Source organism: Bufo bufo, chromosome 7, assembly GCF_905171765.1.
Source record: "Bufo bufo chromosome 7, aBufBuf1.1, whole genome shotgun sequence".
In the NCBI taxonomy this organism is placed as follows: Eukaryota; Metazoa; Chordata; class Amphibia; order Anura; family Bufonidae; genus Bufo; species Bufo bufo.
Genome location: NC_053395.1, coordinates 33,778,157 through 33,796,191, shown reverse-complemented (window position 1 = coordinate 33,796,191; position 18,035 = coordinate 33,778,157). Strand labels below are relative to the sequence as shown.

The following is an 18,035-nucleotide window of genomic DNA, read 5'->3' as shown; positions in this document are numbered from 1 at the left end:
ACTTCTAACAGGAATAATAAAGGAATGGCACAACACAGTCATAACAATAGAGGCTCCAGAATAGTTGTTATATGAGGAATGCAAGTAGTTACTAAAACAGACCTGTCAGGAGAGGGGACAGCTCCTCTTTAAAGGGGTTCAGTAAGAATGGGGGAGGAGTGGTTGACAAACACCCCCCTTGCCGGACCTACGGTACTTACCTGCTTCAGGCGGTGGCTCTCCGCTCCTTCTCCTCCCGGCGTGTCATGCTCCACCGGATCCCTGACTATAAACATCCGGTTCAACATCACCACAGCCAGTAACTGACCGCAGTGGTGTCCGGCTCCCCTAACGTCATGACAAACGGCAAGGGGATCCAGTTGCCCCCATGGCCAGGTGCGGCCAAAGGGGGGGGAGGGGGGTGTATTTGCCCAAAACCTCTTCATTCTTGCAAAACCCCTGAAAAGGTGCAGTGGCAATCTTATGCAAAGATGAAGCAACTAATTTATTAAAAAAAAAAAAAATCCTGCTGCTATGTTTTTACAACTTCTATGCGGGCAACGTGTAAAACAAATCTGTGCAATTCTGCAGCCATAATGTCTTCCATTCCCTGACATCACCGATCAGGTTAGAGTCGGAGCTCCCCAGAAACATTAGGGTACTTTCACACTTGCGTTAAAGTTTTCCGGTATCGAGTTCCGTCACAGGGGCTCAGTACAGGAAAAGAACTGATCATTTTTATCCCCATGCATTCTGAATGGAGAGTAATCCGTTCAGGATGCATCAGGATGTCTTCAGCTCAGTCACTGTTACGGTATTTGGCCGGAGAAAATAATGCAGCATGCTGCGTTATTCTCTCCGTCCAAAATTCTGGAACACGTCCACTGAAATGCATTAATGCCGGCATCAAGTGTTCTGGCAAAACGGATCCGGTTTTCCAGTCTGCGCATTCACAGACCTTTAACAATGCAAAAATAAATAAATACCGGATCAGTTTTTTCCGGATGACACCGGAGAGCCGGATCCAGTGTTTTAATGCATTTGTTAGACGGATCCGCATCTGGATCAGTCTACAAATGCTATCCTACGGAACTGCCTATCGGCTCTTCACAACGCAAGTGTGAAAGTACCCTTAGATGGTGGTCCGAACCCGCCATTATACTGGGCTCGGATGGAGCGTTCTCTGATGCTCATATAGTGCCAACATATTCCATACCACTGCTACCAATGAGGATCGCAACGCAAAAAAAAACCTAAAAAAAAAAAAAATCACATTTTTGTAAACAATTCTGAAACAGGATGGATACTACACAGTTTGTCCGGCAACGTTCTAACTATCCTATGGGCCAGTCCTGCCCGCCAGCCTACAACAGGGACTACCCAGCACAGGGGGCCACCAGAGCCCGTTTCACAGTTGTCAGCCAGGTAAGTAATGATCTGACGCTTCCCTCCTGACTCCTGAATTCAACCTTATTGCCATCCTGATGGAACTGGAGTAGGCGGACATAACTTGGTAGTTGGCGCTGGCCAGCGCAGAGGGGCAGTTTTTGGGGAGGCATTTTGTGCTTTTGGGGCAGTATTTTGTGATACATTGTGCTATTTTGGCTTGGCTGGGGTGGTATAATGTGCCACACTATGATATTGCTGGCCCCGCCTACTTCTGTTGACCCCGCCTTCTGTTAATTTAAATTTAACAACAAAACGGGGCCATCTTTACGTTCCCAGTCGGGCCCTGCGTTTGATATTTGCGCCTATGTACACAAACAATTAAGAAGCTAAAAAGAAAAAAGCCAAACAACAGATTCTTCCGATTGCAATAAAGCATGTAGATAAGCATAAAATCACCACCTGTACAAGCAATGTGAAAAAAAAATAGTGTTCGTTACAGTGTGTCGTTGAAGTGAATTAAGATTCCGATCATTACCCGGGAAATGACGGCTGCGGATCGTGGAAGCAGTAAAAACTGAACACTGGCCATGGTCCGGAAGCATAAATTATTTAGATCGCACGCTCGCTCCCATGAGGCCGTTCATGGCTTGGCATTAGATTAGGACTTGGAAGGGACTGGCTCTTGGGTACCCAGGATGTTCTGGCAACCTAAAGCCTCATCTGCGATCACTGAGACATGGCAGGAGAAAACATCGCCGTTATAATAATAAAAGTAGCTGAACACATGTTTAGGGACGAGATCCCAGGAAATCGGAGCCCCTACGGTGAACGACTTCACTCCAATAGATGCATCAACAGCGGGATTCAATTCTCTACTAATTAATGGACTTAATATGCATTAAGTAGAAGAATCACTGGTGGCAATCTCACATCCTTACAGTCGAAAGCAGCCAAGAATTAGAAGAAAAAAAACTTCATTCAACTAACTCTTAAAGACCACCATTCGTTATTATATGTGCTCATAATGGCAACCACATGATGCACTTAAAGGGGTTGTTTTGTTCCAAAAAAATATTCTTCAGTTTTCAAACCAGCACCTGGATCTGAATACTTCTGTAATTAAAAATTTTGCATAGCCACCGAGTTATTCAATAAAATGTATCTGTATAGCGCCACCTGCTGTTTGTTCTTTTCCTTATTTCTCTGTCCTGCTTACTGAGATGGCCACACATGCTCAGTTCCATCCTTCACCTGCCTCCTGAGCTGTGATAGGTGGAGCATGGACACACCCCCTGAGCTGCAGCACAAAAGACACTCCCCTTGAACTGTCAGCTTAATATAAATCTAGCAGAGCAATGAATGGGGAGATCTCTGGATCCATGTGAGGTACAGGGCTGGTTCTAGCTTTGTTAGAAAGAGACTGTCATTTACCAAGTTATGTATGAGTTTCATTTTTTACATTAATTAATCCTGGAATAACCCCTTTAGTAGGACGAACAAATTACAAATTTCGCAACTGTGCTCTGTTATAAAGGAAGGGGTATGAACAAAGCTGCCTCTCGCGGTTTGTTTTTTGGGGGGAACCAAAAATCAGATGTGACTGTACATGATATCTAAATGGCTTTCATTTATAGGGATTATATAATATAGTAGCGTCAAAGTGGGGACTTCAACTCCTGACGCCTCTCTCTTTCCCTGCATCAGGTTATTTGTAAGCCTAGAAAACACTCCATGTGAACATAGCCTAACACAACACACACATTCATAAATTGGCGGTGGGGAAGTGGCAGTGCTTGTTTGACTGCAAGTAACATACATTCTCCGGTCCCCAAAGTAATTGTCTATGGACAAAGTATATAACCAAGGAGCGCTAAACCAAACCCCCACAAAGGGCAAAAATTTTTTAAAAAAAGACACCACAAACATGGGTATAAATAAAAGGGCAGCAGACATAGTGGATGCATAATGGTAAGATGCAGGTAGCGATGGCTATCATGGCTGATAAAATGGGGTCTTATGACTAAACTTGTCATGGAACCCCATTGTAGCTTGCTGTGTGTTAGCCCTCTATTGGGGCCTTACGTTACGCGTTACCCCTGTACTGTGACGTCATGCAGTGAACTGAATATGGTTCATACTATGACCCTTGCACTTACTTTTCACTTCCAGGGCATTGCTATAAATTGGCTATGGTCCCAGTATTAGTTGGCCAGAGAAAGAAAGAGGACCGCCTCCGAAACACGTCGCCCTCTGCTTGCCCGTTTTTTATTATTTATGTGCAGTAAATTACAGTTTTAGTGCCCAGCACACCAGGCCATTTTGTCTGTTTTGGTTTTCACTCTAATCGGCTTCCGGCACGGATGTGCCGCTTAGTTCAAAGCAGTTCACTCCATATGACCATGTGCACTTGTCAGAGATGTGCCTCAAGTAGCACAACTAGTTCTGGCAAGTGCAATTACATTGCCGGCCATTATTGTTATTACCAGTGCTTCACTAGAAAGCGCCCGGGTGCTCTGTTGTGCATCATTGTGTGCATCGTCCCTGTACTGTGACATCACTGTGGTTATTATCTCTGTACTGTGACATCACTGTGGTTATTATCTCTGTACTGTGACATCACTGTGGTTATTATCTCTGCACTGTGACATCACTGTTTATTATCTCTGCACTGTGACATCACTGTGCGCATCATGCCTGCACTGTGACATCACTGTGCGTATTATCCCTGCACTGTGACATCACTGTGCTTATTATCCCTGCACTGTGACATCACTGTGCTTATTATCCCTGCACTGTGACATCACTGTGCGTATTATCCCTGCACTGTGACATCACTGTGCGTATTATCCCTGCACTGTGACATCACTGTGCGTATTATCCCTGCACTGTGACATCACTGTGCGTATTATCCCTGCACTGTGACATCACTGTGCGTATTATCCCTGCACTGTGACATCACTGTGCGTATTATCCCTGCACTGTGACATCACTGTGCGTATTATCCCTGCACTGTGACATCACTGTGCGTATTATCCCTGCACTGTGACATCACTGTGCGTATTATCCCTGCACTGTGACATCACTGTGCGTATTATCCCTGCACTGTGACATCACTGTGCGTATTATCCCTGCACTGTGACATCACTGTGCGTATTATCCCTGCACTTTGACATCACTGTGCGTATTATCCCTGCACTGTGACATCACTGTGCGTATTATGCCTGCACTGTGACATCACTGTGCGTATTATGCCTGCACTGTGACATCACTGTGCGTATTATGCCTGCACTGTGACATCAATATGTGCATTATCCCTGTTTTTTCTTCCTCTGATGTCACCACATCTCCGGAACTATAACATGACTGTCTGAAAGATGCTTCCGCTGTGTATAAGCCCTACGATGTGACATCACTAATACATGTTACTGGGATTTAACTGTTTACATTCTCTCTGTACTGTGACATTAAAGATTAAAGATTATTTTCACTACAGCACTGAGTGCCATTGCCCTTTTAAAGGGAAACTTCCAACTCTTTACTAAAATGGAAAAAATAAATTCATAAATCAGCAAATACTCAATCACTCCAGTCTAATATCCCATCGATGCAGTGCAGACCTTCTCTGTGCTCCCTAATGGCTCTTCGTTGGAAGGATGCCAGCACGAGACCGCAGCAGCCAGACACCTTACTACTGGCAATCACTGCCTTGTGATATACAGCATGCCACCGCTGGCATTTCATGCATAAATACCGGTGGGGAAATGGCAGAGCATCTGCGCTGGATTGGGGAGGTATCGAAGAGCTTTTTATTTTTATTCTTTTTATTTATTTTTGGGTTATTTTAGACCATTTACTGCAGTTTATTCAATTGGATAACCCCTTTAAAAAGTGAAAATTGAAAACCCCCTAAAACACATCTTGTCCATAGATTCACTCCGCTCAATGCAGATCAAAGCTCAGAAAAGCATGGCCATCTCTATGTCTGAAGATGAGCGGCTCCTTCGCTCCACAGCACGCGACTAAAAAGGTGAACGTTTATTACTATCTTCCGAAAGCAGGTCTGGAGCTGAGCGGAGGCAGCAGTCGGTCTCCGTGCCGGGCCCCGCTGATGGAATGGACACCCAGGAACGCAAAACAGATTTAGAGAAAATCAAATCTTCACCGAGAAGGGAGATTAAAACAATGCAGGGGCTAATGGCAGCCGTTAAATAGGACTAGTCATTAAGCTCATTCTTTCATTACCTACATGCAGCTTTCGAGTGTGGCCAATTTCCCGAGCGCTGCAGTGCAGGTAGGTCCCTGCCCATAAAAGCGATCATGAAGCCGCCTTCATTATGTCGTGTTTTCTATAAAAATTTCCCATCATGATCTCGGCACCTCGCCTGCATCAACGTTCTCAAAAGCTCAATTTATATTAGGTGCAAACTGTAAGGATAATCTGCAAGGAAAATTTCATCCCGCCCTATAAAAAAAATTAAAAAAAATAATAAAATTTACTTGCAAGAAGTTGAAGTCTACGAAAGAACAGTGGAGACAGGAGTCTTTCTTCTACCTTCCGACCATCAAAAAAACAAGGTGCAGATATTTAGGCCGCCTTCAAGCGTTGCAGAATTTTTCAGGACTGAAAATGAGTTCCATTCATGTGAGTGGGGCGGCAAACGCATGGATTTCAGCAAGCCCCATTCAGATGAACGAGACAGACTTTCAGTCTCGGAAATTTTTGCAGCGTATGAAGGAGCCCTTGGGGTAAATGCAAACGTTCAGGATTTATGTTTGGACAATCCGCACTGAAATCTGCAGGTTTTCGCAGGGAAATCCGTGCGGTCAATCCACAATTGATGCAGATTTTACTTTTCAAATTCTCATAGAATACATTGTACGGTTCAGATTTTCCACACGCAAATCCGCGCAGAAAATCAACACGCAATCCTGATCGTGTGCATTTAGCCTTAGGCCACCTGCAAACGTTGCAGAATACGTGCAGTATTTCCGCGTTGATTGCCTGGTGCGCTTGGCAGCTAAAAGGCATCTGTGTTGGTCCCATGTACATAATTTTTCTCAGCAACACGGGCACATATGTTTTAATATATGCAAATTAGCCTCTAAGAGCAACGGGGGCGTTGCCGTTACACCTAGAGGCTCTGATCTCTCTGTAACTGCTGCCCCCTCTGCACTTTGAGAGGACCAGGCAGTGAAAACGTGATCACACCTGACCCTATCAAAGTGCAGAGGGCGCGGCAGTTGCAGAGAGAGCAGAGCCCTATGGCCTCTTTCACACGGGCGTTGTGGGAAAATGTGCGGGTGCGTTGCGGGAACACGCGCGATTTTTCTGCGTGAGTGCAAAACATTGTAATGAGTTTTGCACTCGCGTGAGAAAAATCGCGCATGTTTGGTACCCGAACTTCTTCACAGAAGTTCGGGCTTGGGATAGGGGGTTGTGTAGATGTTATTATTTTCCCTTATAACATGGTTATAAGGGAAAATAATAGCATACTGAATACAGAATGCATAGTAAAATAGCGCTGGAGGGGTTAAAAAATTAAATAAAAAATAATTTAACTCACCTTAATCCACTTGCTCGCGCTGCCGGCATCTTGTCTCCTTCTTTGCTGAACAGGACCTGTGGTGAGCATTCATTGCAGGAACAGGACCTGTGGTGACATCACTCCGGTCATCACATGATCCATCACATGATCTTTTACCATGCTGCTGCTCATTACTCCCACCCTCCTCTCTCTACTTCATGTCTCCTCATCATTTCCATTCCCACACAGCAGAGAGGAGGATGAGGCAGCTCTTCAGCTCAGTGTTGTGAAATAACTTGTCCTCCTGTGTGGTTAGGACAGGTTCTGTGTGTACTGGTAGGACAGCGGCCATTTTATTTTTCCTAGTGATCGCTTCATAGACAAAACGAAGCACTCTAACCAATGAAAGGCATTTGGGAATATATTTATTATAAAGTAATATTTAAGTATTTTAATTTTCTTAATTCCCGGAGAACCCCTTTAAAAAACGATCTTAACTTGATCCGCCTCGTTCTTTATTTTTATCGACATACACTATGGCATGAAGTCTTACAAGTAACGATAAGTAGGAGCGAAACACAACGAGACCTGCCAGCACAGAGGGGAGATTAAAGGGAAAATTAAATCATATTTCAACGTTTCAAGCTTGTTTAGGTGTAAGCAGCCTTTGAATCTCACAAAGTTGGCGGTGTAATTATGGCAAGCCCTTGCTGTTTAGTGGAAAATTTTTATTTTTTTGCAAAATAAAATAGCAATCCAGTCTTCTCTTATTTAAGTAGTAAACCTTTTGTTGGCTCACGATATGGAATTTATATGGCAGTATGTCACACAGATATGATGATCTTCCTGAATGTGCAGGTCAAAATGAAAAAAGCATTTCCAAAATTAAAATAGGCATCGGGGACATGGAGATCAGTTCATGAGGAACACGAGTGGTATCTTATCTGCAGGAAGTGTAGCTGGAAGGTTTATTACATTGCATGATGATAGTAGTAGTATTTTCTACAGTCGTAACATGATTAAAAATGGGGTTTTTTTTGCCGCACATCGTGAGACTTCTCCTCTAAGGGAGGGTTCACACTTGCAGTGCTCAAGATAGTGACCAAAATGGTCACCAATACAACTTAGAATTGCAAACAGCAACAAGACTTAAGGCGGAACAGTGGGCCAGGAGGGAGAAACTTATGGCAGAATGGTGGGCTGTAATGGAGGAGGAACAGTGAGTTGGATCCAAGAGGAAGAGGAGGCCTCATTATTCTGGATAGCTAAGTGACAGAGACTCAGAATCGGAGCAATAAGTCTTCTATCCAGGACCGTAAAAAAAAAATTATCACGTTTTGGTCAGCTAAAAGAACGAATCCAAAGAACAGACACACGGTAAGAGTTTTTCTTTTCTTTTTTTATTAGAATTATATGTATTTAAAATTTGGGGTCTCAAAATTTAAGATGGCTTCTAGATTTTTCAGTTTAAGAGCCAATGGCGCCTTGGCATTTTTTATATATTTTTGTTTTCAGTCTGGAGTACTGCACATAGCAGATAGGTCATGAATTTAAAGGGGTTGTGTCACTTCAGCACATGGCATTTATCATGTAGAGAAAGTTAATACAAGCCACTTACTAATGTATTGTGATTGTCCATGTTGCTTCCTTTGCTGGCTGGATTCATTTTTCCATCACATTATACACGGCTTGTTTTCATGGTTATGACCACCCTGTAATCCACCAGTGGTGGTCGTGCTTGCACACTATAGGAAAAAGCACCAGCCTATGTGCGCTCCCCATGGTACCGGCCACCAGAGAGGTCGGCGCTTTTTCCTATAGCGTGCAAGCACGACCACCACCAGTGTGCAAGCTATGACTGTGCCCGGAAATGCTATGGGGGCTCTGACTGTGCCCTAAAATTCAACCCCCGGACGAAGGATCGCCAAAACGCAGGTCGGGGTTGGCGGGATCCTGGACAGAAATACACTATGGGTAACTTCATTGTTTTTGCAATGTTACTTTAGCCAATATTTACACTTGCACTTTTTTTCTGGTATTTGAGAACTTACTAATATAGGATATCGCCCACGTGGTCCACTCCAGTGACGTTGCCATCTTACCTGCACTGTTTATAAACCTTTCTAATTATTTCCATGTATTCACTTGAAGATTTAAACTGAGCACGTGCGACCAGCTCAGTGAGATGGACCAAAAAAAAATAAGGAAAAAAACAAACAGCAGATGGCGCTATGCAGATACATTTTACTGAATAGCTCACTGGCTATACTAAATTTTTAATTACAAAAGTATTCAGATCCAGGTGCTGGTTTGAAAAATGTAGAATATGTTTTGTGACATAATTTCTTTAAGGGATCAAGAATAAAATTGTGTTCACATGTAAATAGACAGACCTAAAGCAAAAAAGTCAAAAACCAAGGCACGGTTCTCGGCAGTGACTCTCCCCCCCCCCCCCCCCCCCCCCCCCCCTTTACATGACCTATATGAAAGGCTCGAGCAAGGACGTATATTCACATGGAGGGGAAGACTTCACTTGACATTTGCAAATCAAACAAATGCTCATCAGACAGAATTTTCCCCTCATTCTTAAGCACTGAAGATGACTCAAGTACGCAAAATATCAGTCGTATGAGCACTAGAGTGCACTTTACTGTAGCTATCGGCAATGCCAAAAACTATTTTTGCTATTCTCATGGGCTCGGAAGACGTTGAAATGTCAAGAGAAGTGTTTAAGCAACTGTGCCACTCAGCCCTAGGGCACGAGACACAGGTCTTCACACGCTGCCAATGGAGGACGTAACGTTCTGCGTGCGCTTCAAGTGCTGTTCAAGAGCAAAGTCAAAAACTGAAGACCGATCAAGGGATGGGACTTCTGAGTGGCAAACCTAGAAAGGGTTCAAAGGGGGGGGGAAATGGAGTAGGGGTACTTAATCAAAACCAGTAAGAAGAAAAATTGAACAGCCCCTTGGAAAATTAACACATTAAAAGGGGCAACTGCACCAATTTTTCACCTCACCTGTTTTGATAACGCGCCCCCACTGTCTTCTTTTAGGTTTGCCCCTCAGAAGTCACATCTCTTGAAGAGTACTCCACAGTATGGCCGAACCTGCGGTGATAATCATACTTACCTGATCCCAGACACTGGTTTTTGGCTCTATCGCTGCCCTACAGGTCCCAGGTCTCCCCGCATCAGCATGCTGTTCAACGCGAGTCATGTGATGGCTGCAGCCGCGTGTCACCCACGAATCAGGTCACATGACATATCACCGTTGCGGCCAGTCAGTGGTTGCAGTGGTCACGTCCAACAGTATGCCGATGCGGGGAGACCCGGGACCTGCGAGGCGGCAATAGAGAGCTAAATCCAGCAGTGGAGATCACGATGTTGACGCGGGGAGACCCATGACCTGTAGAGCAGCAATGGAGCCGGAAGACAGTGGTGGGGATCAGGAAAGTATAATTACCACCGCCACACTGTGGTAAACATCCACAAAAGGTGAAAAGCCCCTTTAAGAACACAGCACAATTTGGACTTCAGGAAATACTGTTTCCTACTGTTTACTCAGCAAGTAGTAATTATTTTTATTTATTTATTATTTTTTTTACAAATCACCATTTTGAGGTACAACTAAAGTACTGTACAGAGTAAAAAAAAATAATAATAATAATGTAATTCCACCTTTGCCGTTTGGGTTTTGCTTTTATAGCACTCTGTGCAGTAGAAGAGGATAGCTTTATTATGTGGGTCAGGACAATTACAATGACACCAGATTTATACAGTTTGTTTTTCTACTTTTGCACAATAATAACTATTATTTTTGAAAATAATTTGTTTTTGCTTTCAAGGACTCAGAACATTTTTTATTTTTCCATCACCACGGCTGTGCCGATATTTTTTTTTTTTTTTTTTTTTTGCAGGATGAGTTGTAGTTTTCATTGTTGCCATCTTGGGTTATATACAACTTTCAATCACTTTTTATTGCGTTTTTTATCAGGCGAAATAAAAAGTAGCAATTGTGTTTTTTTTTTTTGTTTTTTTTCTTACTTGGAGATATCAACCTTGTTTGATCATGAATACACTGCAATACTTTTTTTCTAATACTTATGTCAGGTACAGTAAAAATGACAGAATGCCTGGTTGATGGGGTGAGTCAACCCCATCTCTAACCACTTAGATGCCCCAGGCAACACTGACCATGGCATCTAAGGGGTTAAACGGTCGGGATCGGAGTTTTTTTTCTCACAGTATGATTACTTCCATGAGTCGGCATGCGCCCAACCGCCAAAGCATTACTGCCTTTGTGTATTAGGTTGTCCCTTTGGCATAAACTAATAAGCATGTAGCCATGGCAGACTTTGGAGCCTCTGTTGGGCCCCCAGCTGCCATAACGATCGACACAGCACAACTGCATCAAAGAGCACCCATGGAATGACAGATGAAGCCCCCTTCTTCCATCTAGTCACCTAGATGCCTCGGTCGCAGTTCACCGTATCAGCTAAGGGGTTAAAGCAGCGACGAGACACAGGAACTTCAGCTGACAGGTGGAAAGATAACTGGAGAGGGCTTCAACATTCAAAGTTGTTGAGCAGCCTCCCAAGTGATTAAACATTAAGACTACTAGAGAATGAAGAGCAGAATGAGTAGAGAGTGGTGGCCAGCACTGCTGCTCCCGATCCCAAATACATTTTCCGAGTTTGTGTGCTCTCCTGAAGATTTGGGCCCTGATTCTTTAAGTTTTGATAGGTCCTGCGTTGCCGGAGGAGCCATGTTATTACATTATTACACTATACATATGCATAACGTTTTAAACATTACGTTCCGGCAGTCATAGTAAGGAGTGGATATAACCAGTCCCCTACCTGTTCGTGACGCTGATGTTCTCTTCTTTCAGCTTCATCTCCCGTTGCTGGATGGCAAGTATCTGCCTGGAGAGATCATCAGGAGTCCTGAGGAGAAAAAATAAATAAAAATGAGTGCAAAAATGTATTAAAGAAAAACTTAAAATAGCAAATTTTCTGTCAGTAGGGAATACAGATTAAATTAAAAAGGTGAAGGCAACAGTACAGCAACCGTACTGCTACAGCAATTAGTCTGGCTCAGAGAATTTCATTTTGGGCCGATTCGCACAACCGTGCTTGGCCCGGGAAGCACGTCTGTGTCCACCACGTCTACCCTGACCTGACTGCCCCACAGTGATTTAGGATACAGTCCATTCTTATCTGATTGCAAGTCTGTTAGTACAGTACAATAGACCCCCGATCAGAAAGGAACTGACAGTATGAAATCACCATGATGAAGTCAGTTCAGATAAGGGAAGCCTCTGGACTGAACACGATTTTGTGAATAATCCTGAAGAATAACGACAGATTGGTCACAAGTGCAAAAGGTCTGTGCTAGGTGAAACCTCAAATTTAATTTAAGAGGATCTCCAGGGGTTTGAGGAACTTCTACCTTTCAGACAACCTGTGGAAGGAAGTTCGTTCACCACTACTTACCAATCAAGTGTAATGCCTATTCCATTACCTGGGCTGTGGTCAAGTGTCCGCCTGCGTCCCTTTCACTGATATCTCGACTGGATGTGCTCATGTGTCTTCCTGTTCAGTTCCATAATGTGCATGCAGCTGGACAGAAGGACACAGGAGTAGATTTGGTCAAGACATCGGTGGAAGAGCCCACAGCCAGACTCAGGCTGTCAGATGAGCATAGGTGTGGTGGAATGCTAAGTAGTGGTGAAACGTTCTTCCTTCCACAGGTTGTCTGAAAGGTAGAAATTAGTCAAACCACATAGACCCTCTTACGTATGGTCACCATAAATTGCCTTGGATATGCTCATCAAGATCAGTTAAATTCAGTACTTCACCTAAAATGGCCAAATTATCCTTTGGTGGCACCTCAGTAGAATAAATTAGCAACATGCGATGGGTAGAAAAAACTGGCACCGGCACTCAGAATGCACCATGCTGCCTCGTCAAAATGGGTCTCAATGAAAGATATTCCTCCCAGGGATAGACATGACCGATAGGTGGGTAGCCTAAGTGAACACCTTTAGAACAGAGAAGTTTTAAAAAGGTGGGCAAGGGCAGAAAAAAGGGGTAAATGGGGAATAAAGACGTCTAGGGCCCCACTGGGGCCAGGTCAAATTTTCTACTTCTCACAAATAAGATGAACGATAAGGCTAGAGATTGGTAGAAGAAAGAGTAACAGGGGAAAATTCACAGAACAATTGTCCATCTGACAGCAGTAAAGCAGGACTTCCGAGGCAGAGTGTGATGAGTGCATTCTTAAACTACCACCATTGGCACAGACTGTTTTTCTCACACTTGAAAGCAGGGCTGAAAAAGTCCCAGAAAGCGGGTAGTCAATGCATAGGATTGGCCTATTTGGGTTTTCACAGGGGCTCAGACCAATGGGACCCCCACCAATCATGAGGTGTGCCCCATGACCCGTTCGAATAGAGCGGTGGTTGAGTATGCCCATTACAACTCCACTGGAAGCCTACAGTACAGCGGTGCGCCCGAGAAATAAGCTCGCCGTTCCCATTATCAGTGCGGTTAGAAGCAGACCGGACTGAAAACCCATTGAACGAGCTTCGAAGCTTTTCCTAGCAGCCACTCGTCATACAAAAGCCCAGTGACAAAGTGTAAGCATTCAGGTGTATCAAACATGATCAGATTCTCAGAAACATTGAGGGCCCCAGAGTTTGGACTCCTACCTATTAGAATTTTACGATCTGCATAACTCAAATGGTCACAAAAAGTAAAATTTTCAGTATGTTCTGGGATATTTCCTTTCATTCAGCAAGCAATAGTCCCAAAATTTTACTAGTCACAGAACCGCATGAAAATCTGGACTCTTTATAGATCCGAGTAGACTGATTAAAAATATATTTTCTTAGCACTTTATTTTTGACAGTTTTTCTTTACTTTTACTACACTTTTCTATGGTATTTTGATAATACAGTGCCATCAAGTTCTCACTGTACGTACAGTATATGCATAGCAATGTACATGTTCTTGCTGCCTGGAAATATTATAAATTAAAAATGACATCAAAGAAATCATCTCTCCAATTAGAAGAATGTGACAACCCAAGGGAACCCACTATTGCACTCTTTGAAATCTTAGACTTCATAAATTTGGAGAGACATGAAAATCAGCTTCCGTCTAATTTCCTTATTTTTTTCTATTTTCTTTATTATTTTCTTTTTATCCCTTTAATAATCTTCTCACGTTGAATTGAGCCCTTGAGGCAACTTCAAGATGGGCCACAAGACAAAAAGAACGCGCATGTCCAAGACATCAGGTGAGTCAGGCTGCCTCCCGGGTGCAACTCGACACTTGTACTGTACCGAAGGCCTAATCCAAAAGGTATCAGTCCTAACGAGATGTTGCTGCCAAACACGAGACATGATATTTTATTTACTCCGACTAATATTTGGAAAGAATAGCAAAAACCAAAAGATGAAAGCAAAAAAGCTTTAGAGCCGGTAGTCTACAAAATGTCTCCTTGAGTGACAAATGCCTCCCTCCTGGTACAAGACAATCATTTCTCCGATTTCACTTTCTGAAAATGTACCAACCGCACCAGATGGATTAGTGAGCGTGTCCCCCATGTGTTTTTCTGTGCAGCACTTTTGGATGCAGCCTGCTTTTAACTCTAGCTCCAATACCCCGCGCAGTCATTTATTAAATGGTACATGTTATGCCTTAACACAATTGGACCCTAATCCCTCATCAGGAGATGTCCAAGCCGCGGCGTTCAGGCTGTTATTAGACCGCCAGGAACTTTTAGCGAGATTAAAACCAGAAATTCTCCCAGAAAAAGTTGGCTTATGGTCAGAACAGAAATTCCAGTATGGATATGCAAGTAAAAGGAGTCACACGTCCATTTATATCTGATCATGGCTGGTTTCTACGCTTGTCCGTTTGGTCATATTTGCAATGGTAGGTAAGCAACCAGAAATGACCCAAACTGGATGCATCTATTACTGTCCATGGCTCAGACCGCCAAGGCTTTGATGACAAGAGCAGATCAAAGTAGAATGATGTGACGTAGGCCAGCCTTAAACATTAGACAACATCTTGTCCAGATGACCACTATCTCTCCCAACCATCCCAAAGTCTCCCAAGCATGCACGAGTTCTGACTGGGGAGAAAGCCGCTGCCAGACACCTTTCGTCACGGCCGGGAACAAAACGACTGGTCACGTTGACATCTAGCTGCCCAAAATCCTAATCACCCCCTGGCATCTGCCATCGGGGAGGAGCTAGAAGGCCCTTATACACATTAGATGGTCGGCCCATCCCTTCAAAATCGGCAGGTTCAGCTGATGCACATCTAACGTACAAGGCCATCTTTAGGGCATTCCAGCTGTGTGACTTTCTGAAAGCTTTTCTGGGTTATATTGCAGTCAATGTCCTAGCTTTTATCCCCTAATCTGTATACTTATTAAGCTGGAGACACACGAGTCTGCCCAGGGGCTGTAAACACAAAAACAACATTTTTAACTGAGACTATGTAAAGCTGCTTTGTTTTAGAGGCATGGCGCAAAAATGGGCTTAGAGTTTTTCCAACCATTATTATTATTTTTTCAACAGTATGTGATCGGTGGGGGTCCGACACCCGGGACACCAACCGATCAACTGTTTGAGAACGCACCGGCCCCAAGAGTAGCGCTGCAACCTTCTCCAGCTTTGCCTAGGTCATGTGACGTAGCGTTTATCGGTCACATGGCCTCGGCACAGCTCAGTCCTGTAGAAGTGAATGGGGCTGAGCTGCCATACCATGCACAGCTGCTATACAATGTACGGCACTGTGCTTGGCGAGCTGCAGCAGATACGAGGTGGCCAGAATGAGAACTGCTGCGCATGCGTGCCTATGAGCGCTCCCATGGTCCATGGTCCCAGCCACCAGAGAGGCAGGTGCTTTTTCCTACAGTGTTTAAGCACGACGACCACTGCTGGACTGCAGGGTGGTCATAACCCCGACATAAGAGCAGAGTATAATGTGTTGGAAAAATGAATCAAGCCAGCAATATGGACAATCACAATACATTAGTAAGTGCCTTGTATTAACTTTCTCTACATGATAAATGCTATTTGCTGAAGTGAGACAACACCTTTAACCCCTTAGTGACCAAGCATATTTTAAAAAAATTGCATTCCAAGAGCTAGAACTTTTTTGTTTTTTCATAAATGTACTTGTAGGAGGTCTTATTTTTTGCAGGACAAGTTATAGTTTTTAATACACCATTTTAAGTACATGTAATGATTGATTAAAGCCAGCCGTTTAGCTAAAATCCCCTTTGTTTACGTCAGTAAAAACACGTTTGGGTGGTAGTGAAAATAAAGTGCAATCTGCGGGCAGCAGGTCATAGAGCAGGAGGAGCTGAGCAAATCGATGCATCGTTTTCTGGGAAAAGATTCCGAAAAACATGTATATTTAAACTTCTGCTCTTTATATGCTTAGGACTGCAGTGGATGGTCCTATTAGTGACTGACAGTCAGAGTTAGCTGTCAAGTAGGACCGCCCACATGACTCCTAAGCTTGAAAAGAGTGAAAGTTTAACAGAATAAATTACAAGTCATTCAGAATTTTTCCCCACACAACTAACGTATCTTTCACTCCCATAAAACGCACTTTTTTCCCACAAAAGCGGCAGGAAATGGAAGCGCTTCTTATGGAGTGAATACTAGTACACAATAGAACCGGGAGCGGTGAATACAGAGCTCCTGCTGTTGGCTGTATTCTCCACACTCTGATATTCTCCGGGCAACTCGCTGTACTGTCCTGACTGAGCGCAGCGTCTGAAGAAGACTAGGAAGCAGTGAGTGAAGGAAGAGCCAGTGGATCTGCAGAGTGGCAGTGCGGTCCGGAGCTGGATTTTATTTTATTGTTCTGTCTGATGTGCAGTCTGAAATGATGTCTGATGAGGAGTGGGGGGGGGGGGGGGGGGGGGGGGTCTCATCTGAGGTCTGATGAGGAGTGGGGGGGGGGGTCTCATCTGAGGTCTGATGAGGAGTGGGGGGGGGTCTCATCTGAGGTCTGATGAGGAGTGGGGGTTCTCATCTGAGGTCTGATGAGGAGTGGGGGGGTCTCATCTGAGGTCTGATGAGGAGTGGGGGGGTCTCATCTGAGGTCTGATGAGGAGTGGGGGGGGTCTCATCTGAGGTCTGATGAGGAGTGGGGGGGTCTCATCTGAGGTCTGATGAGGAGTGGGAGGTCTCATCTGAGGTCTGATGGAGTGGGGGGGTCTCATCTGAGGTCTGATGGAGTGGGGGGGTCTCATCTGAGGTCTGATGGAGTGGGGGGGTCTCATCTGAGGTCTGATGGAGTGGGGGGGTCTCATCTGAGGTCTGATGGAGTGGGGGGGTCATCTGAGGTCTGATGAGGAGTGGGGGGGTCTCATCTGAGGTCTGATGAGGAGTGGGGGGGTCTCATCTGAGGTCTGATGAGGAGTGGGGGGGTCTCATCTGAGGTCTGATGAGGAGTGGGGGGGTCTCATCTGAGGTCTGATGAGGAGTGGGGGGGGTCTCATCTGAGGTCTGATGAGGAGTGGGGGGGGTCTCATCTGAGGTCTGATGAGGAGTGGGGGGGGTCTCATCTGAGGTCTGATGAGGAGTGGGGGGGTCTCATCTGAGGTCTGATGAGGAGTGGGGGGGTCTCATCTGAGGTCTGATGAGGAGTGGGGACTGATTTTTTTCTCTTATTCTCCAACTCTAAATCCTAGGTGCGTCTTATGGAGCGAAAAATACGGTATATATCAATCTGCTCAGAACTGGACTGAAAACAACGTGACAGGCTCCTTTTGAAAACCCTACAATAGCCAAGACATCCCATTCAAACCAGTTTTGCATTAGTACGATATCCACAGTGACAGATGAATAGTCAAGAAAAAAAAAAAATTGCTTTTACATTTCCAAACCTTAGAATGTAATTTTCTCAGAATTTGGTAAACTTGTAGTTATGGGCAATAAAAGCAGAGCTGCGAGATGAGAGGGAGAAGAATATAAAACCTGCGCTGCACATTAGATCTGTACATTAAACATATCGGCTTGAAAATGTACAATTTTTGACAACATGCTGTTTAAAGACACATCTAGAAGCTGAAGCGGTTCATTCAGCTGTGAAGGAAAGATGTTTTTC

General features: G+C 44.2%; 1 protein-coding gene across 3 annotated transcripts in view; it reads right to left on the bottom strand.

The window, feature by feature from the left end:
- Window positions 1–18,035, bottom strand: part of MAD1L1 (mitotic arrest deficient 1 like 1) — a 639,505-nt gene that overhangs the window by 559,192 nt on the left and 62,278 nt on the right. For all 3 annotated transcript variants that reach the window (XM_040439787.1, XM_040439788.1, XM_040439789.1), the window contains one exon: window positions 11,751–11,837. In XM_040439787.1, the coding sequence (XP_040295721.1) occupies window positions 11,751–11,837 (87 nt within the window). The remainder of the gene's footprint in view (window positions 1–11,750; window positions 11,838–18,035) is intronic.